The sequence below is a fragment of the Cnephaeus nilssonii genome, assembly GCF_951640355.1.
Source record: "Cnephaeus nilssonii genome assembly, chromosome: 5".
Taxonomy (NCBI): domain Eukaryota; kingdom Metazoa; phylum Chordata; class Mammalia; order Chiroptera; family Vespertilionidae; genus Cnephaeus; species Cnephaeus nilssonii.
The window spans coordinates 77,293,803-77,316,763 of NC_137076.1; the positions used below are offsets into that span (position 1 = coordinate 77,293,803).

At 41.4% G+C, this 22,961-nt stretch overlaps 1 protein-coding gene across 1 annotated transcript in view; it reads right to left on the minus strand.

Moving 5' to 3' along the window:
• The window catches only part of TRPC7 (transient receptor potential cation channel subfamily C member 7), a gene marked incomplete at both ends in the record, with an annotated part of 121,249 nt that overhangs the window by 29,853 nt on the left and 68,435 nt on the right, over nt 1-22,961 (minus strand). Inside the window, 3 exons of the mRNA XM_079772659.1 lie at nt 117-381; nt 4,085-4,318; nt 13,618-13,834. Coding sequence (XP_079628785.1) covers nt 117-381; nt 4,085-4,318; nt 13,618-13,834 — 716 coding nt within the window. The remainder of the gene's footprint in view (nt 1-116; nt 382-4,084; nt 4,319-13,617; nt 13,835-22,961) is intronic.

Sequence of the window (22,961 nt, forward strand, 5' to 3'; positions counted from 1 at the left end):
ATTAACCTTTAGAAATACCAAGGAAACCTGATTCTCTGTAAAGAGCTACCTGCAAGAGACTCTCAAAGACTCCTAGAAAGCCCACAGAGACCTCAGGGGAGCCCTGGGATACTCACGTTGTAAACGCTGGGTTGTACTTTGCACCTCGGTAATAGGAGTACAGATTGAACATCCCAATCATGAAGGCCACAAATACCATGATGAAAATGACCATGAACTTGAAGATATCTTTCACGGTTCTCCCCAGGGAGATCTGCAAGGGCCCAAAACTTTCGTTGGCTGGCAGGATGTACGCGATTCGAGAGAAGCTCAGCACGACAGCTATTGCATACAGCCCTTCTGATATGATCTGAGGGTCTGAGGGCCACCACTTGTCCCTGGCTAAATGAAAACAATCTGGGTTACTCTCTGGGGACAGGATATGCTCTAGAAGAGAAACCAGTTAGTCATCTTAGAAGTCTCTAACCTTATTACATGCCATTCCCATCCTTGTCTTTAAATTAATCCCAATACGCTTCCTCTTGGAATGTGCTGGACCATCTGCCTGGAACATTGTTCCCTCACTTCAAGGTCCATTTCATTCCCAATTATTCTTTAAGACTTTACTCAGCTGTCATCATTTTCAGGAAGCCCTCTATGACCCCACCATGGAATAGGGAAGCCTCCCTGTTCTCCTCTACTCCACCACAATATCGTGTACACCCCATGTTGTGGCACTTACCATGCTACTTGCTATTCTATGTTTGAGCTCCATCAGCAGGGGCTGTCCCATTTATGAGTAGGTGGAGGAGGAGGAGCATGGACTTAAGAGTCAGACAAGACCTGAGGTTGAGAGTGGCCTTTCTACACACTGGCTGTATGATTCTGAGCAAGTTAGTTAACTTCCTGAGTTTTATTTTCCCCATTTGTAACTTGGGAAATAGCGTAGGAGAGCTGTCGTGAGGATGAAATGAAATCATATATGTAAAGTGCTTAGCTGGAAAACAAATTCCAGGTAACTCAGGGGCTTCTGGGAACAAGGGTCTAGCACACAGCAGGTGCTGATATTTGTTCAATGACGGAATTAAATCCTAACCACAAGTTTAGACTAGTTTGGCCACAAATCAGAACAAGTGAGCTCACGTGGGGGCTAGGAATCTGGAGGATCTTGCCTGAGGAAATGCTACTGGGTTGTGTTCCTCACTGTGTGTCTGTGAGAGTTGTTACTTGAGTTAAGAGCCCTAGAGTGGTGACCAGTTATCCAAGTTTGCTATGACAGAGCTGTTCTAGGTGTCAAGAGTCCTAGGACCTGTCCGAGGCTGAGGAGATGCTGCTTGTGGTCACCAGTGAAGGTCTGAACTACCTTGGGTGTATTCCTGCAGCAGAGCAAACCTGCAAAGTGTTCCTATTGCAGTTCTATTGGTGCAGGGAGCAGCATCTCTCTCTAATGAGCTGCCTACTATGTGTTAAGACATATAGTGATTCTCAAATGAGGGCAGCACCTTCTTCCTGGGGAAATGTGTGGGGTGTCTGCGGTTGTCATGATGACTGAGAAGGCGTATTATTGTGATGATAATGTCTTGCAGTGCTCCAGACAGACCCACACCATGAAAATTGCCCTGCTGAAAAAGTCAGTAGTGTCCCTGTTGAGAAATGCGAAGTGAAACTTAAACTGAGAAACACCGAGAAACCTTAATTAGCCCTTGCATTTACATTAGCTCTAATTTTCACAACAGCCCTGTAGAGTACATATTATTGCCATTTTAAAGGCTGGATTTGGCGTATGGGGCCCTTTCAAGAGCCAAGTAAATGCAGAGAACAAAGATATTATGTAGCAAGTCTTGGCACCCCAAGGGAGATGGAAGAGGAAGAATTTTATTCTTTATTTTCAAAGCTAGACTCTGTTAAACAATAATAAAGAACAGTAAAAAATTCTCTAGTAAGGGAAACAGGCCTCTGCCAGAGTTTCATGTAGTGCATGTAAATTACATTTGGAAATATAATAAAATTATAGACTCTATGTTCTCATCAAGGTCATAACTCAGAAGTCTATGAAAGACAAGGAGACTAAATTATATTTTTCCAATATATCTGTCACCCTCTATGGATAAATAAAACATTTGGATAGTATAAAATAAGACCTAGATTCTTCAGACAGACACCAAAAGGAATTATTTTTTCTTCCTCCTGTAATTTACCATCTTAAACCTCAGCTGAAATAATATAAGGCACTCTTATAGTCTAAGATAGATTTAGCTTTCATCAGACCCTGGTGACCAGGTCAGGACTTTTTAGTGAAAATTATTCTCCTTGAATTGGCTTGTAAGAGTTGTGGTGGGTGTAAAAGCAAACAGCTCTGTGATAATTCAGACAAGGATTTTTTTCTTGGAGCTATTTCCATGAGAAAATTTGTCCTCAACTGAAAAATACCTGCCTACTTAGTACTGTAGAGGTTGGAAGGGACCACTGCCTATCTGGCCACAAGAGGGCATTCTTTCTCCACAACGGAAACAAAAATGAACACAGATCCAAAAGATTTCCAAGGGCATGGAGTGAACCATAAAAGCAAGGGCAATAAATGTGTAATGCTTTGGGTTGGTTGAGACCTTAATATAATCCATAAAAGGATTAGAAGTTACAAGTGGACAATATGAAGCCTGAATCATGGCATTAAGAAAAGTATCCAATGCAGTATCAAGATTCTCTCATCTTTCCTTGAACCCTGAGCAGCACAGAGGGGAAAATATATAAGACCATTTTGCTTTTAAAAAGTCTGAATTTTCAAACCCATAAATGAAGAGTGGATAATTTGTAATACTATAAGACTCTGTTTCTCAATGGGGATTTCCCTACCACATTTAAAAGTCAAAATCTGCATAACAATCTACATTGAATATAGGCAGCAACTCAACTTTTGCAGTAATTGGCCAACCCTCTGCAGATCATTGCTGTACCCGATAATGAAGATTCTGTGGTCACAGGAGCCTTGTGGCTTTATCTAACAGTGACATTTGACATTCAAACTCTTCATGATGTAACAGCTGCAATTAGTGAGTGCATGTGAAATGTCCAGCTAATTTACTCATAACAACAAATATCTACTGTTTCTTCTCCCCACACATCTCTCTCTTTAGTACAAAAAGCACACAGTATTTAAGCAAGAAATTACCCAAGAGGTAGTATGATAATTACTGTTACTACTTAGTGAGCATTTAATATTTTCAGAATACAGTACAATATTCTTCATATGAACCGACTTATTTACTCCTCAAAACAAACTTTCTGACATGTATTATCCCAATTTTACATATAAGAAAATGGATGATCAGAAAAAGTTACATAAACAAGGTTTCACAGTAAGCTACAGAAGTAGGTTAGAATTCAGGTCTAACTCCAAAGCCTGAGAACATCCTTCTGCATGGTTTTCAATTTCATGTTGGGCCTGGATCCCTTGCAATCCAAGGCAGTCCTGTATTTATGGGAACATTGTGAACTGCCTTGAAAACCTGTTTCTTTATGTATAAAATGGGTCTAAAAAAGACACTTTTGCAACGCTATTGCAAGGATTGCAATTTATGGTATAAAATGTCTGTACAGTTCATAGCCATTAGTAGGTCCTCAATAAATAGATCCTATAACTCATTATTCCTAAAATTTCAATCTAGTACCTCACACTATATGGCCTTATGGTTTGAAAGAATTAAGGCATCTCCTAAGACACTATCTTGCCATGAGAAAATATCTTTTTTATCTTCTAAATTGAGAAACCAGGACTTTGCACAAAACACAGGGATCCAACATGAAAAGAAAAACTTCTGGATCCACATCAGAATTGAGATTTTTCTTTAAAAAAAGAAAGAAAATCCCACAGAAATGCTCCACGAATCTTTACCAAACAAATCCATCCTTTCTAACACAAAATGATTCATTTCTCATACTCACTAATTCAACTTGTAGTGCGGTGCCTGGGACTTTTCTTTTGGGGTAAGGGTTGTGTCTACATTAACATTTTAGATGACCAGTTGCTGCAGAACCGCCAAGCTAAGGGCCCAGGGCACGCCCCAGAAGTGCCTGGGGAGGAATGTGCAGGAACACTTGGACTCACCGTAGGTGAAATATGCCACTTCTGGCGGAAGAGAGACATTGTGCAGTGTGTCGTCCTGCACGTGCTGGTCCACGTACAGTTGGGCTTCGCTGGCCTTCAGGAAGGCCATGAACCTCGCGGTGAAGGAGGCCACGAAGATGGACAGCATCCCGAAATCCAAGAGGTTCCACAGGTGTAGCATGTATTCTCTCGGCCCCTCCTCCCAGATTTCCTTGCATTCGGACCAAATCATCCCTGTGGGAGAGTGAGAAGGTCAGGCTCATTTTTCAGTTTCCTTGACATTTGTGACTACAGGGGGGCATGGACGGAAGCAGGGTAAATAAAAACTCTTGGGAGCTGAGAAGGTTGATAGCTAGCAACAAACAGAAACCTATCTTAAAAGGCAGATTGAGAATCAGCAAATCCTCAGACTGTGAGAATAGGTTTCACCTGTGCCTCTCCTTTTGGATAATCTCCAGAGGTGAGGAGAGAGTTCTCATCCATTGATAGATTCTTGAGGGCAATATAAGAGAAATACAGTAGATGACTTTTATACATTTGAAGAACAGGGAGTTCTTAAGAAATCATCCATTTCTGAAGAAACCTAGATGCAGGTGCGCTTTTTGAAGGTCCCACATATGATTTAGAACCCAGGTATTCTTACTTCCAGGTTAGAATGTTTTCCTCCGTATTTCTATGACTATTTTAGTGAGTGTTAGTTTTAAGTTACTAATTTTTTTTTACTCTTTTATAACTTTTTAATACCTTTTTATAACTTACTGGATTTTAAAGACAGTTGTCCTCATTGTTACATATTAAACTATGTAGAGGTATGTAAACGAAGTGTTACTAGTTTCCCCACTCTACTTCTAAGCCTTATGAGGTAGCCTAGACTAACAATTTGGTGTGTATCTTTCCATACCTGCTCTGTCCAATGTAGGAGCCATTAATCACAAGGATACTGAGCACTTGAAATGTGGCCTGTTGAATTGAGAGGTGCTGTATAAGTATAAAATACACATCAGATTTCAAAGACTTAGTACAAAAAATGTAAAATACCTCAACAATTTTTCATATCAATCATATGTTGTAATGATAATAATTTAGGTATATTGGGTTACATAAAATATGTTATTTGTTAATTTCATTTAAAATTATGCGGCTAATGGTGTGTCTTACACTATATTTTTATTGAACAGTGCTATTTTACCTTTATCTTCACTGATTATTGGTTTAGATTATTAAAAATTAATTATTAAATAACATTTCAAGCACTTAATATGTGCCAGGAACTGTTTGATATAGATGTATATATTAACTCTCTTTGATCTTTGCAATAACCTTATGAAGTACTTTCTATTATTATCTCAGTTTTACAGCTAATGTTTTGTTAGGCACAGAGAGTTATAATGTGCTCAGCTAGGAGGCATACTTAAGGAGGTTAATGTGGTAGAAGAATCACTAACTGGTTGGTTAGTGAAACAGTTCTACCTCACCGACCACACACTCCAAAATGTTAACACTGCTAGCCTCTCTGGGCACTCCCCTTGCTCCTCTGCATCAGGCACAATGGCCTGCCTTCCCAGGTGCCTCCTGTCTCTTCTCAGCATCCATACAAGGCCTGCGAAACCATTTGGTTTGGCCCTACCAAGGCAACTGCAGGTGGGACTTGAAATTCAATAAACTAGGAGCTTTTTTGATAGCAACATAAATTTATATTAAGTGAATTATGTTAAGCGAATGATGTTATAAATATCCAAATGGCTCTTGGCAGAAAATTAGTTCCCCGCCCCTGCCTTAAAGGCTGCTGCTTTCCACAGTTTCAGCCTTTCTCATTCTTCCCTCTGTCCTTGTGTAAGTTCATCCACCCCTGCAACTTCGTTCTTCATTTCCTTGTGAATGTTTTCCTTCAGACCTCAAATCCAAGCACACTGGCAGATGACACAGAAGCCTGGAGTTAAGGATAATACTAGGAGTAGACAAATGGTCATGGGGGTGGAGGCATGGCTGATTTGGTCAGAGGCCCACATTTGGTAGAATTTTAGTGATGAGCTGATCATCTCCATTCCTTTGGGACTCAGCCCAGATATTTTTAAAATCAGAATTTTTTGATTTCTGGTGAAAATGGTCCATCAAATAAAATGATTTGAAACTAAATGTATGTTTTTAAATATACATTTTTATTGATTTCAGAGAGGGAAGGAGAGGGGGAGAGAGAGAGAAACATCAATGATGAGAGCACAATGATGAGAGCGAATCATTGATTGGCTGCCTCCTGCATGCCCCCTACTGGGGGATTGTGCCTGAAACCAGAGCATGTGTCCTGACCGGGAATTAAACCATAATCTCCTGGTTCATAAGTCAACACTTCACCACTGAGCCACACCAGGCAGGCCTAAATGGTTTTTTGAGAAAAGTAATCCAAGTCTGTTTACAAGATACCCTCCTCCAGCCTTTGAATCCGCCCCCCCCTCCTCCCCTAAAGCCACACTTCTCAAGTTTACCTTTTCAAAATTTGTGTGATAATTTCCTTAACACTGAGATTTAGTTTCATCTGTGCCTGTCCAAATAAATATTTGAAAAATATTAGAAAACCCATTCTAGGCTGGAAAAAATGTTTGTTGCTTTCCTCTACCCCCAAATTAAAATTTCTAATGTCTTAGTGGAACTGCTTTTAACTGGGCACAGGCTATCACTGGCTCTAATTCAGGAAGCTGGCGCTCTAGCTCGGCTACATAGTGGGTTTGTGACCTTGAATAAGTCCCTTGATTTTCTTGGGGTTTTGGGGTAATTTCAAGTGTTAAAAGCTCTATAAATCTGAAATGCAAATTATTTGCAGGAAACTCAACTTTTCTGGCCAATATGGAGCTCCTCATTGGGCATTGCAAATCACTTCCTCCATGCTCAAATGTCCATATCAGTTTTCCTAGATTTGAATATTAACTCACCCAGACTAATTTAAATTATCCCTAGGCCATGAGTGAAAGTAGCATGGACCCAAGGGTTTGGGCAGCAGGAATGCTTAATGAAAAAAGAAATGTGTGAAATTAAATACTTTAGTGAGTGAAATTAAACCCTCTGCTTCCAAGGTGCTGAGGGTAGTTCAGCAGTTTATATTCAAGCTGAGCCTTATAGTCTCTTGCCTCTAGCCTGTCAATCAGAGGAGTGTTAGCCCTGGAGCTCTGAGGGTCAGGATGCCTGCTGGCTACTGGAGCCTCCTTCAGGCAAAATCCCCTTCACTCAGGGAAGCTGGGAGCCTGGAGAACAAGGTCAACTGATAATTAATGAGGGTAGCTGGCGAGGGAACAGGCTGGGAAATGCTGGGAAGCCTTGGGGGGAATGAGTAGCTTCATGTGTGCAAGTTTGGAGTAATGGCCACAGGCTGCTGATATGGAGCTTGACCCTTCAAAAGGTGGTTCACTCCCATCCCTGTCTCAGATTCAGTTCAGAAGGGATCCTCCTTCAAAATTCTGGGTTGTGGGGGTGAGACTGAAATGTGCACACTCCTTGAATGGCCATGGTCTGCATGCCTTCCTCTACACTGTCCCAGGATCCGAGTAGAGCACACTTCTTCCCTACCACCTCCTGGAAGGTCTGTCTGTTCTTTCAGGTCAGCTTCTCATCATTGGGCCAGAACTCACAGGAGGGAGAATATGCCTAGAACATTTCAACCCTCAGACCTAATATCCAAACACTATCAGTGGCAAGTCCTTTGCAATAGATCTTAGCCTCAGACACATTCAGGATTCGTTTGTTTTCCTGGCAGGAAGATGGTATTAATAGATTAAAAACTTTCTTAACAAAGCTCTTCATCTTCCTCTGATTTCAGTAGATAACAATATTGAGCACCAGCTAGGTGCCAAGCCCTGTGCTAAGTACTTTGCCAACACTAAATCTTCCTTAATGATAGGGGCAGAAACAGAATATTAGGGTCCAGCTATAATTGTAAGAAATATTAATCATGCTCTGTTAACTGTGATTGTTTTGTTCTGATTAAAGAAGGTACATTTTAACCTGGCTGGGAGTTGCATGTGGGACCTGGGAGCTCACCTGGAAATGCAGCCCATCCTCCCCATCAGGGAGCTGCCTAGTATCATTGAAAGATTAACAACCTTGTTGCAGAAACCAGAGCTGCCAGCCCTTTGAAGACCCCAGCCCTTTGCATACCCGTAGGCCTTTGCAAATCTCCAGCCTGTATTATCTGTTAATTGTCCATTTGGCATACCCTTTGCCTACTTCCCCATGTAATCTTTGTTCTTCTACCCAATATAAGCAGCTGGTTTATGGGGAGAGGCAGAGCAGATTTTTGTGGATGACCTGCTGGTCTCCTATACTGCCAGAACTATTGGAACAAACACTCATATGTGATTCAAGCCTGTCTCTGCTTACTAGTAATTGCCTCAAGTAGTGACAGGCAGCACGTACCCATTGACTGTCCAGTTACACTAATAGCCTGATAGGTAGCTACTGTAACTATCTTCACTTTACAGATGAAAAAACTCATGTACAAAGATGGCAAGTATGTCCTCCAAAGTCACACAGGCAGCCCAGGACCCTTGTTCTCTACTGTTCTGTCACCCACCATGGCCTCTACTAGGCACAGCTATTCTATGGTAGGAACTTCTTCACCTGCTTACCAGGCTTTATTGAGCACCACATCTGTGCCAGACACCATTCTGGGGATACAACAACCAGGAAGATGACATCCCATCGCTAGCAGGTTCAGTGCTGGAGACAGATGTATCTGTAAGCACTAGTGCTACACAGAAACAGATGATATAAGAAAAAAATGATCAGGGGAGACACAGGGATAAGAACAATCTGTATTATAATTATTTGACTCATCAGAGTGTCTGGTATATTATATATCTGTTGACTGAACAAAGGAGTGAATTCATGGAGGAGGTGAAAGTTGCTATGAGGAACCAGGAGTTAGCTAGGTGAAGGAGGAGAGGCTGGCAAGGTGTTTCAGGTCATGGCCATGGAAATGAGGGAACACAAGAGGCTCAGTGTGGCTCAATGATCAGGACATGGGACTGGAGATTGGAAGGGCTAGTGAAGGCCCAGTAGACCATGATGGGGAGACTGGTTTTCATCCTAGGCATCTATAGTCCCTAAAGGTGATAAGCAGGGCCGAAACACATTCTGACTTGCTGGGGAAAAATTTGGCAAATTGGTTGGAGTAGTCTGCTTGGAAATCTTGTCCCAATAAGTGAAACCATTAAGAGAACGAATTACGTGAGGAACCTAGCCCATGTGCTTTTACAATTTTACTCTTGGTCCAACCTAGACATGTGATTCTGTTGTAGAAGACCAGAGAAAAACCAACCAGTGCTCTAGAGAAATGGAGTTACACAGTTTATTATGCTGGCGGTCTCTGTGGAATAATCTCCCAAGTCTGAGCAAAGTAGCATGCAGGGAGCTTCTCTTTTATATTTTTCTGGGGTCTTTGTCCCTCAAATATGGATTATGATTCTGGTCGTTTCACGGGCTTTGCAAAAAACGCCCCAGGTGTTGGGGGTCTTGAAACCATATCTAATGGTCTGGCCTGGCATCAGTGCTAATACCCCCCCCCCCCCGCCACCACCACCATCACCACACACACACCGGGGCTGTGCACTATTCATAGTTTATGGCCTCTGTGAAATGTGAGCATTTAAGTAACAGGTCCTGTAAGAGGAAAGAGGCAATGACTTAATTATCAAGAATGTACACTGGGCTTGCTGGCACAGATTCAGATTGCTAGTCTCTCCCCCCACCCCCTCAAATATCAGGGTTACATTGGAATTAGCCTTTTAGCCTTCTCAATTCTGGAGGTAAATCTTAGTATTGCCCTCAAAGAGTTTGTAATCCTAGCTTGGATGGATGAGGGAGCAGCTTGATCTTCACATTTTACACATGTGAAAACAAATTTAAAGAGACAGAGCCGCCAAGGAGGAAGGGACACAGTCATACTGGGTTTCCTCACACTTAGTCCTAAGCTCTTTCCTCTTCTCCAGGCCACTAAGTGTATTTTCCCGCTATGCTGGCATTTTTTTTTCAACTTTTTTATTAAGGTATTATATGTGTATGCTGGCATTTCCATCTCCCTCCAGCAATTGGGCTTTCCATCCTGGGGCATCTGCTTAAGAAAACACTGTCAGGTTGTCTGTGAGAGATGTAAAAGTAACCTTCATGACATGATTCTATTCCTGATGAAGAAATGACATGCATTGTGGAGAGGCTTCCTGCCTTAAGCCTGATGGCTTCCTGGGAACCTCTATTGTTGTTACACGGTCCTCTGATGAATGTCTCCACAGCCACAATCTCCAGCTGAAAAGCTTTACCACAACCTCTTTCAACTACCCCAGCACAGTTGCTTAGGATACAGGCAAGAAAGATGGGTTTCTATGGTATGAACTGATGTTGGAGATTCTCCAGGCTGGAAGGAGTGATGGTCTCTGGTTCATTTTATCCTCACATGGCAGAGAGGGGGGGAGAGAGCTCTCTAGGTTATCTTTTGTGAGTGCACTAATCCTATTCATGAGGGCTGTGCCTGTATGATCTAATCACTTCCCAAAGGCCCTACCTCCTAACACCCTCACCTTGGGATTAGAATTTTAACGTATGGATTTTTAGGAACATAAAACAATCAGCCCATGCAAAGTGCCAAGTGTACTAGGAGAATCAGGATAGACTATGAGCTATGAAAATGAGACCACAGCACTCAGTCTGCAGCAAGCTTTAATGTCCCTTGCTAACTTTAATGCCAAAGACTCCACTGAATGAGCCTTTGGTTACAGACATGCCAGTTGATTACAAGCCCTTGGAAGCATGGTGTGCTTCTCTTCCTCTGTCCTTTGGATGAAAGTATTCTTCTCATCTCCCTCTGCCTATTGAGAGATCCAGTTTAGAGATCATATTCCCAATTACTGTCAGTTTGGGCATTCTATAGGATACTTTCCAGCGGTTGAACTCTGGCTCTCTTAGGCTATACCATTTGATTAGCACAGGCCATGTGCTGGGCTCTCTTTTCATGTATTTGTGATTTTGTTAATTGATGGCATACTTTGACCCTGAATACATTTTGACTCAATGTTGTGAGCATAAAAGTAATGAAAATTATAACAATGTTGAAATTTTGTCAGGAACGCAAACCTGGACTGGGATAAATAACAGAAACACAATTAAATTAATCAAATTTTGATACTGCATAGTTAAAATTTTTCAGTCTTTTCTATCTTCAGTTTTATTTTACTCAGAATATGCTTATTAAAGTCAGATCTTTCTGATAGGAATCTTATAGTTTAAATATTGTAAATTTTTTTTTCATGTATAGGGCGTAATGTCACAGGAAAGTCATAGTATCCTGCCACCTGTGAAGAATAAGCCCAAGTTGCTGTTGGATGTGTTATTCACAGAGGAGCCATTCTTCAGGTGCTCTGCTCTCTTCACACCCATAAATATTGTAAATTTTAAATTATAATTGACATACAATATTAAGTTAGTTTCAGGTATACAAATAGTGATTAGATATTTATATACTTTGTGAAGTGATCACAATGATTAATTCTAATAAGAATCCGCCTCCACACAAAGTTATTATGATATTATTGACTGTGTTCTCTATACTGTATTCTCTATCCCCGTGACTTTTTTATAACTGACAGTTTGTACTTTTTAGTCCCTTCACCTTTTTTTTCTCATACTTCTACCCTCCTCACATATGGCAACCATTAGTTTGTTCTCTGTACCTATGAGTCTGTTTCTGGTTTGGTTTGTTTTTTAAATTCCACGTATAAGTGAAATCATACAGTATTTGTCTTTCTCTGTCTTATTTCACTTAGCATAATAACCTCTAGGTCCATCCATGTTGTTGCAAATGGCAAGATTTTATTCTTTTTTTAAAAAATGGCTGAGTAACATTTCATTCTATACACAGACACGCGCGCACACACACACACACACACACACACACACATTTTCTTCATCATCATCATCATCATCATCATCTTTATTTATTTTTTTTGATGGATACCTAGAATTTTTCCATATCTTGGTTACTTTAAAAAATGTTGCATAGAACATAGTGGCCCATATATCTTTTTGAATTAGTGTTTTGGATTTCCTTGAATAAATACCCAGAAGTGGAATTTCTGGGTCATATGGTAATTCTATTTTTAATTTTTGAGGAATCACCATGCTGTTTTCCATATTGTCTGCACCAATTTACAATCCCACCAACAGTATATGAGGGTTTCTTTTTCTCCACATCCTCACCAATACTTGTTTTTTGTTGTCTTTATGATAATAGCTAAATCTTAAAATTTATCGATTAGGTTTTGATCATATACAATATCATTGATAATAGTTTTTGCAATTTTTCATTTTTTTGAAGTTTTCTATGTTAGGAAAATCTATAACACATTTTGTTAATGTACAATTTTAGCCATTGCCAGTTATATTTTATCTTGCTTATATTCTACTAGTAAAAGTTTTTATGAGTTGGGCAAAGTGAGATAGCCTTTCTTAGCTAGTCATTGGGGAATGGGAACAATTTCCTTGCCAATTCCAGTGGCAGACATTGGCAGCACAAAATACTACCACAAGAAGGAATTTCACAGCTTCATTGCATTCATTAACACAAATGATGAGAAAATGTTATGCTCCTAACTTTTTAGATTTATATTAATCATGAAGATTCTACCAAATATCAGTATTCAATGATAACAAAAATATATTTTTGCTATGTAACTTTATACTCTGTTTCAGAAGCACAACCTGATTTCCTCAGCTTTCAGGAGACTATGGTTAAATGAGAAAAGTAGTATATTTGCCCATGCAAAGCCACTTTATAATCACTTTCAATACACGTATCATGAAAAGTACCTAACCAGTTCCCCCCAATATTTACTTTCAAAATTGGGATTTATACTACAGATCTGTACATCTTACACACCAGTACACACAGAAGTTGACTTTGACCTCTCTGTGGGTCATCATGCTCCATTTTGTCTGCTGAGAGTGCACTTGAGAGGAGAAGGAGCAGTTCAAGAGTCAGAGTTTAGCAATATCCTACATAATAAAAAGGCAATATGCAAATTGCATCACTCCGCTACGCCCACGATTGGGCCGGCTGGAGGCGCGGGGGGCGGGACTCAGGGTGGCCGATTGGCTGGCGGTAGGAGCGGGGGGCGGGGACTCGAGTCCCCGCCCCCCGCTCCTACCGCCAGCCTAAACGGCCAACGCTGCGGAAGGACCCATGCGGCTGGCGGAAGACGCTGGTGGTGGAACTCTGGGTGGCCAATTGCGTGGCTGCCGGCACCAGTTTTCCGCCAGCAGCAGTTTTCCACTGGCCACCCGCCATCAGGGCGGAGCGGGGCGGGGCGCGGCGGAGCGTGGCGGGGCGGGGCGCGGCGGGCGGCAGTGGCGCGGGTGCAGGTGTGGTGGCCCCAAGGCTGCGGCAGCGGCAGTGCACGCGGCTGCTTGCCGCTTGCAGGATTGAATCCTGCAAATGGGCTACTAGTCCTATTATAATTAGGGAGAGAGGATAGAAGATAGGGTGACTTGCTTACCTAACACCCACTTCATGATGAGCATTTCTGTCCAGGAGAATTGGGTGGTTTTCACTCTGAAGATCTGCTTTGGGTAGTCTGTGAAGGTTTCGTTGGGCAGGGTTTTGACACCTTCGAAGCGGTCTGATGCATTCACAACTAATAATCCCAAGAAGATTGTGAAAGAAACTGCATGGGCTACAAATTTCATGAAAGGACTCCTCAGGGTTCGTCCTAGCTGGAAACAAAATACGTATAAGACATGTTAAACTGGATACTCTAGATGGGCTCACGTCTCTCTCTTTAAAACACTGCTTTTGCCAAATGTTGAATCAGGTCTTTGAACAGAAACTGCTTACTGAACTCAGGTAATATTTGCTCTTGTATTTTTATGTGAGATGCTGTTTGGCCAAATCTAGTTCATACTGAATTCAATTTTTCTTAGAGGATTTAGTGTGAAAGTAGAAAGGACTGGAACACACTCGCTATCATCATGTTACACTTTTACGGCACAGCTCCCCATGCACATGGATGTGAATTTTATGCCCTTCAAATCTGGGGAAAAGTAATGTGTGTCAGTAGCATTCAGGATTAAAAAAAAACACAGAAGTATTTAGATATATGCTGTGTTGCTCTTTTGTCCATTTTCTTGACTTTTATGTTTAGGTTGTTTTCTGGTAAATTTATTTAAAGTGTACATTTCTTCTAGGTACTGCTTTTGCTGTGTTTCTGTAAATTTTTGACTGTAGCCTTTTCTTTGATTTTCAGGTATTAAATATTTTATAAATTCCTTTTTATTTCATTTTTAAAAATATATATTTTATTGATTTTTTACAGAGAGGAAGGGAGAGGGATAGAGAGTTAGAAACATCGGTGAGAGAGGAACATTGACCAGCTGCCCCCTGCACACCCCCCACTGGGGATGTGCCCGCAACCAAGGTACATGCCCTTGACTGGAATCGAACCTGGACCTTTCAGTCCTCAGGCCGACGCTCTATCCACTGAGCCAACCCGGTCAGGGCTTTTTTATTTCATTTTTAATTCTGAGATTTTTTAGTTGCCAGACAAAGAAGACTGTTTTCTGCTTTAAAAATTCTAATTTTATTGCAGCATGTTTACAGATCATAGCTGCTATGATATTACACTGAGGTTTTCCTTGTGGCCTAGCACATGATTAACTTGTGCAATTGTTCCATGTGAGCCTGAAATGATCCAAAAGATGCCCTGCTAAGGAGCAAATGTTGGTCACATCTTTATTCCTTGCAGGCCATCCAAAGGCCACTTAGATGTCTGAGGACTAAACTGGGGGTAGAACAGTGAGTCTTTGCTGACCTCCATCAATGACTCACTTGATTCTCTTCCAGGCCACTGCCATCACCCTCATCTAAGCACCAAGGCTTACCTAGCACCCAGGGGTACTGATTGATAAGACAAGATCAAAGAGGAAAACCTTTTCTGAAGCTCAGTTCCTTCTCAGGGCAGATGTTCACTTATAGCCAGTGACCTGTTAATTGAGGTCCACATCCTGCCTCATTCAGGAGTTCTAGAGTGAAATGTAACCCATGAGGTAGAGTGTTGGTTTGGTAGCAGACCAACTACAGGGTTTCTCCAAGTAAAATTTTCCTCATTATGACTTCTCAGCACAATATTTATAAATCAGATGGCTTGATAATGTGCTTAAGTATGGTAATCATCTACTTTCATTATGCTAGTTATTTGTGTAACATGATTTATTAAGATTCTCATGTCATAGAACCCACCTATTTACCTATTGAAAAATTTTATAAAGGTAGTTTTTATCTTTTTTAAAAAACTGCATTTCAAGTCCAGACATTGGGAAACCCTGCTTGTGCTAGAGAACTCTTGTTTGGATTTGCCTGCATCACAACTTGGCATATGGCATCAGAATAACCTCAGAAATGGAAAAAGATGACTGGAAAACCACTGGGTTCACAAATATCTGAGAAATGGCTTTTCTTTGTAATGTGTAACTTCATTATTTATAAAACAGAGATGGTGGATTATTTTTGGCCATAAGAAAATGTGCTAAATTCAGAATGCAGAGATTAATATAAAGACAAATATTTCTCCTAAATTCAGTAAAACATGAAATTAAATCTCATTTTGATTTATATGATTTCAAGTACCAATTGAAATTTTCAATACTTTAGGTGACTGTGTTGACATATTGGAGTCCTGTTTCCCAAATAAGACACTGGGACACTGGGACACTAGGTGTATCCAGGAGACATCCTTAAGTAGTCAACACATTGCTTCTTGTCACTGTGTCCTTGCTGGTGTAGTGGTGAGAGAGAAGATGGAGAATGACTGCAGGGTGGAGAGTGGGTTGTGGGGAGAGGGAAGGTTGAGGAGAGGATAAGGGACACCAGCTCATGTGTGTCCCAGCGAGGCCCCAGAAATATCAGAAAAAAGATTGGAAACATAGAGGTAGATATAGCTCTAAAAGGATTGATGGCTAAGTTTCCCCCCCCCCCCAAAAAAAATATATATTTCAGAGAGGAAGGAGAGGGAGAGATAAAAACATCAATGATGAGAGAGAATCATTGGGCCTCTTGCATGCCCCACACTGGGGATAGAGCCTGCAACCCGGGCATGTGCCTTGAGAGGGAATTGAACCATGACCTCCTGGTTCATAGGTCGACGCTCAACCACTGAGCCATGCCAGTTGGACTACCAGTGATTTCTATGTAGCATGTCTAGTAACTACCTGGGTGAAGATGTGGGGATGAATATCTTTCCATCTTCTCACCTGGGTGACTTACCTGATTGCAGGAATATGCATGCAGCTGTACCTAAGCTAGCCTTGGGATTCCCTGGGAGAGCTGGTTTGAGGAACTTGTTACTTTGTTACTTCCTTTGATTGTTATTTTCTGACAGAAGTCACATCTGTAAAATTACTATATCTACAGCCAACCATAAGAAAAAACCCTGATAAGGCCTGCTATGATTTGGAAGATTATCTTGTGCTCAGTTCCCACTTTATCTAGGCCGTAAGGAAGAAAAGTGAGGTTAGGCATTGATGCTCCTTTCCTAATTATCTTTTGGGTTTGAATGTGTCTTTTTACTGGTAAAACTGTGATAAAGATCAGACTAGATCAAATTATTTCAATAGTTTTCTTTCTTTTTGTGTGTGACATTTCTTATTTATCTCTCAAAGGTAATTTTTGAAGCAAATTATATTTAGGAAAACCTCCTTCTTTCACAAGGCCCAGGTGATCCAAAAGAAAGGAGAAAAGTCAACTAATATATGCCAACGGCTCTGAGCTGGGAATCACTAAAGCTGGGTCAGGCAACAGCATAGGTGTCAAAAGAGATGGCAAAGCTTTGGGAGATGTAGGCCTTGGCCTGTTCTCCCTGGAGTGCAAAACTCATTAGTCTAACACATGAGCTCAGCAACTCTGTCATTACTTGGACCATACCAGGTAAGAACTTACCAGGAAATCCAAGCTTGTAATAGCTAAGTCTGGCTCACCCCAAACTTTCTGGGCACTATTCTTTTACTTTGGGAAGTGTATGAATTTGAGAATAGCTAAGTAGCACTCCTGAATTACCTCCAAATGAACTGCATTTAAGAGCCCTCAGGTTGGGCACCTGCTTCTACTGGTAATCTCATCTCTGTGTTCCATGGCACCTGGCTCTTCACCCTAACCCCAAGTGTATGCACCTAACAGGGCCTAGTGGCCATATGCCTATAGAAAAGGCCAGGACTGCAGTAAAGCACACAGAGTGTTTCCAGCATATCTCCCCAGTCTGTGACATCAAGAATCCCTTTCACCAAGTGTCACCCTCACTCACCACCAGGTGCCAATGGCTTCAAGAAAGGGCTCAGTGTACAAGTTGGAAAGCTGAATGTAGAAAAACTTTAGATCAAGTATTTAAAAAAGAAATATCTTCAAGGCTGGAATGGTTCTCACATGTTAGAGAGATCCCAGTTAAATTAGTGGCAGTTTCTTTAAAACGCTCCCTCCAAAAATGTTATTCAAAATGTCTAACCTAGGGCTCAGTAATCTTCCTGTCTTTGGGATGGGGAATGTTCCCTAGGAGTTTATAACCAGGGTCCTCTTACATTACCATGTGAATCCACCTGTCATCCTGGGGGCTGAAGAGGTGCTGAATAACAGTGGGATTTCAAAGGTAGGGCTTCCAGAGAAAGAAAAGGAACGAATAGTAGGTTTTTATTCCTCTCCTTTATTTAGCCCGGCCATCATGGCTCAGTGATTGAGCATTGACCTATGAACCAGGAGGTCATGCCTGGGTTGTTGGCTCAATTCCCAGTGTGGGGCATGCAGGAGGCAGCCAATCAGTGATTCTCTCTCATCACTGATGTTTTTTTAATCTTTCTCTCCCTCTCCTTCCTCTCTCAAATCAATAAAATAAGGTCAGTTAGTCAGCAGCTAAGATGTTTGCATTCAGCATTGAAGGTTGTAATGCTACTGATGTAACTGGGTGGGGTTGGGAGGAAGGTTGGTATGGATGTGGGCATGTGTGTGTGTGGGCATGTGTGCAGTGGATAAGTAAGGTCAGGTTTCTGAAGCCAGAGAGCCTGGGCTTAAATCACAGCTCCATAGTTTTTGGCAAGTTACTTAATCTCTTTGTGTCTCAGTTTCTACATCTGTAAAAATGGGGATGAAATAGTACTTAATGCACAAGGTTGACATAAGGAATGAATTATTTTAATATGTGCAAAGCAGAACAGTTACTGGCACAAAGGAAGCACTCAGGACGTGGCACTGGAAGGCCTGAGGCAGTTCCCCTAAGGGGAAACTTAAACTTGACTGACTCTTGATAAATTTATATGCTAGGGTTCACAAAAGGAGACTTAATTAGTCCTTATGTATTTACATCACAAGCCTTTTTGGGGCACTATCTATGTGCAACATGTTTCTGAGCACTGGAGGTGATGGAGATGAAATAGGCTATACGAGTTGGTCCTTCCCTTCAAAGTTGTTGGTTTGCCAGTCAGAAGAGACAGGCTGAACACTATGGTAGGAAATAGATGAAGAGATGGGGAGAGAGTGTTGCAGGTGTCATGCTGGGCTGGGTATGGAAGTGATCAATCTTCTGGCACTCTTAAATCCTATCCCACAGGGTAATGGTGATGGACTCTCCTTTTGGTTTTGAGGACAGAAGCTTTGGTAACAAAGGAGCAAAACTCTTATTTCCTGGCACAAATTTCCTCTCTGTGGCAATGCTTCAAAAATTGCATTATGATTTCTTTTTAACCCAGTGTAGCTTTGGTAGAGACAAATGAGGGAGCTACAGAGGCCTTTGGACGCACTGTCCTCCCCTGGTTGGCCCTGGACCACATGTTTCAAACTATTTTAGCTTTGGCAAAGCAGGGATCCTCAAAAGCTATAGAATCACCCATGACTTCCTGACTAGATTTTAAAAAAATTTTTACTGTTGAAAATATTATAGATGTCCTCCCTTTTCCCCACCCTTGACCCCAACACCCGGTTTCCACCCCACCCCAGGCCTTCATCACCCTATTGTCTGTGTTCATGGGCAATGCATATATGCATATAAGTTATTTAGTTAATCTCTTCCCATCTCCCCCCAACCCCCACACACCACCACTAGATGCTTTTGTTTGGGATAGGGCTGAGGATTGGGGGCAACAACTAACACTTTCATCTTTCTGCAAGCAAGAGTAACGTGGCAGTAAGCATTGATAGGTCACACTCTGCAAAGACATCACGTGGGAGTCTACAGTTGTTTACAGTTCTCCCTGCCTGAGTCCTGGGACTAATTTATAAAGACAACGGAACAGTGAAGGGTAACAGGTAACAAAGAAAGTCAGCTTCCCCTCTTATACTTTTATAATTAGGATTTATATGGTTCTTCAACACTCGCATGATGCTGACTTCTGTCACAGTATAACTGCCATAGAGACACTGAGCCCTTGAAGATGGCTGTTATTATTTCACTTGTCAGATTTTAACAGGCAAAGAACCTAAAATATGAATCAGAAGGGAATAGCAAAGGATGTAAAGTAGCCTAATCAGTTATCAAAGCCCTTTGGCATTGGGGCCCTTGTTGAGAGCTCTCTAGGAAAAGATCTACTTGAGAGCATTCATGTGAATAAGAACCCACTGGCCCCTCAGGGGCTTCCTGAACTCACCTATGTTGGTTTTATAATGAGAAATTATTTAAAAAATCACTGATCTGTTTATTGACCCTGACAAACCTCTCCAGTGCTTCAGACCTGTAGTTATCACCATGTGTACACATTGGTGACTTAGTCATCCCCTTCAACCACCAGATCAGTAAGCTGAACTGTTGACACCTTTAATCTTATTATCTTACTTAACTGTCTTTCTTAGAGACACTAAGAAACTTATGTAAAAGTAGAATTGACAGCCTTGGGAATTCAATCGGAAATAAATGATGAGGTGATTTTGGCAGGCCAATCAAGTAATTTTGGTGTCTCTAGATAATGACAGCAACTATTAGGAAGTAAATACACAATTAAGTTGGAAGCAGAAATCTCAATATTTATTAGACATTGATAGACAGTAGCTGGTTGATGAGGTTTAGCAGTGAGATTTTATGAATACATAATTTCTTTGAGGGAGGTGTAATAGGTTATTAAAACATGGACTTGCTGGAATGACACTGGCTTTTTCATAGAATTACTAGACAGATAACAAAGGCAGTGACCTCTTGGGAGGAGGGATACTGGGTTATGAACAGAGTTATCCACTGTGCCACTCCTCTTGGGAGGACATTGTATTTGGGCATCAGGAACCTTTAAAGAGAGCTGGTTTCTTCACCTTCATAATCCCCAGTGATATAATCTCTCTGCCAAACTTGAACAGATCTTTCTAAATGTGAAAGGAAAGACTAAACATATAGTGACTATTTTATCTCTCCTTTGGCTGCATCGGAGCAAGTTTAAAAAGCTGTTTACTGAGGGACTCTTCTTTTGGAATAAGCATTGCTATAAAAAATTATCTCATGCCATACATAGGCTAGGACTTGTCACTCAGCTGTGGACACACCCTCCACTGCATTGAGCTCTGACTTGGAGCCCAGAAGGTGCACAGACACTATAATGGCTTAATGACGTTTCTTTATCTTGAGTGGAAGTTCCAGGAGTACCAAATATCAATCAGACACGCATCACAACAGAGAGGAAGCCCCAACCATGGGGCCAAACTTTCTGGCAATCTTTTTTTCTAGAATGTTTCAGAAGACTGCTATACCTTGGACCCCCTATGTTCCATGGTAGCATCAGTCTCTTAGAGTTACTGAGCTACAAGAAAGTCCAAAATCCCCACATCCAGCATGATTTTGGCTAAGGTTCTTCTTAGTCCTAGAAAGTTAGCCATTGGCATATAATTTCTTTGTGAATATTTCCTCGGGCAGGCAGAAGCAAACCAATTTGATGGTGTTGGCTAGTCCTAGTTTCCTGGAAGCGGTCACATTTAGTTTTTCAGTAAAAGTGATGTTTGCAGTGTTTTCTCCACAAAGTGGTTGTTATTTTAATGATTGAATGTCCTACAATAAGTTTGGGGCTCAGAGTGTGTGGAGGCAAGCATCCCCATCCAATTAGGCTCTGGGCAAAGTCAATAATAATTTGTAGAACAGACCAGATAATTCCAGTATGGAAACCTGTGCCTAAAATCAATGACCAGCTCTAATCCATCTTTAAATCTTACTCATTTTTTACACTCACTGTACTTTTTTCAGCTCATAATGAAGGACAGAAAAAAATTGCCTTTGCCTACATATATATGATTTGGGAAATTCAGATTTAGAAATCCATGTCATGGAAGACTGACATAGGAATAAAATCCTCAATAGTGATACGGTTGAATACCACAGATATTTGGTATGAGGACTTTATTTATTTATTTTATTATTATTTTAAATATATTTTTATTGATTTCAAAGAGGAAGGGAGAGGGAGAGATAGAAACTTCAATGATGAGAACATTGATCAATTGCCTCCTGCATGCCTCCCATTGGGAACTGAGCCCAAAACCCAGGCTTGTGCTCTTGACCAGAATTGAACCTGGGACCCCTCATTCCGTAGGCCAACACTCTTTCCACTGAGCCAAACCAGCCACGGTAGGATTTTTATTTTTAATGCCATTCTGCAGAGGAAGGAGTTTGAGTCCTAACCCTTCTCTGTGACACCCCTCCTAATCTAAGGCAGTCAGTTCCATGCCTGCCTGCTTAAGTGGCCTTATCAGCAGCCCTTAAGTCTTAGACCCACCATCCTGGCATAAGTTCCCTCTTGGTGGAGTTGAGAAGAGGATCCATTCACTGATGACACTTTCACTAACTGCATTAGCTGATCATATTTGCTGTGGAACTAATCTCCCTGTAGTCACATTTCTTTTACTGAATGTTGATTACTTAAGCTTAAGTCCTTTTTTTAAATATATCACTAAGTATATGCAGCTTTGGAACCTTTAATGACCATCAACCCATGACATTTATTTGCAAAATTTTACATGGTTCAGTCTTAAAAGCGCTAACTCTTGTCTGAAGCTGGAGTGGCTGCTGGTGCTTTCTGTGACTGTGGATCAAATAACTGGGCTGTAGGGATGGCAGCTTGGGACCTGCAGGTTCCACTGATTTTGTTACCATTGGCCACCAGATACTTTTCCTTCCTTGTGAGAAAAGAACACAGTTTTATACCTTTTAAGCTCTTCTCTTTCCTTTGTCTTTTTCCTTTTTGTGACCTAATTAACTGTCCATGGGGGCCAGACCCAATCAAGGAAACTGGGATGATGTTGGCATGGATCTGCAGTGCCCCCGCAGGAGCTGCATTTGACTCTCAGTTAACCAGTTATTTCTCTTTTCTGAACCTACTTCATTAAGTGTATGCGTCCTAATGTAATTGAGGGAGTGAAATGAGATATTCCATGAAAAGGGCTTATGTAGCAAAGGGAAAGTATTCAATAAGTATTGGCTATTCCTCTTATTATAATTATAACTAGAGGCCTGTTGCATGAAGATTCATGCAATAGATCTTCCTTCCCCTGGCTGCTGGCACCCAGGACCCAGGCCTTCCCTCTGGCCATCTTCCGCCTTCAGTGGCCTGAGTGCAGCTCCTTTAGCTCCCTCCACCCCCCTCCCTCCCATAGCAGGTTTCCCACAACTTCGAGGCTGTGCGTGCAAATTAGCACACCATCTTTGCTGGGTTAATTTGCATACCCACTCCTGATTGGCTGGTGGACATCACAGAGGTATGGTCAATTTGCATATTTCTCTTTTATTAGTGTAGACTAGAAGCCCGATGCACGAAGATTCATGCTAGAATGGGTTTTCCTTTCCCTGGCTGCTGTCACTGCCTTTCCACTCTGGCCCAGCCCCTTTCCGCTCAGACCTCG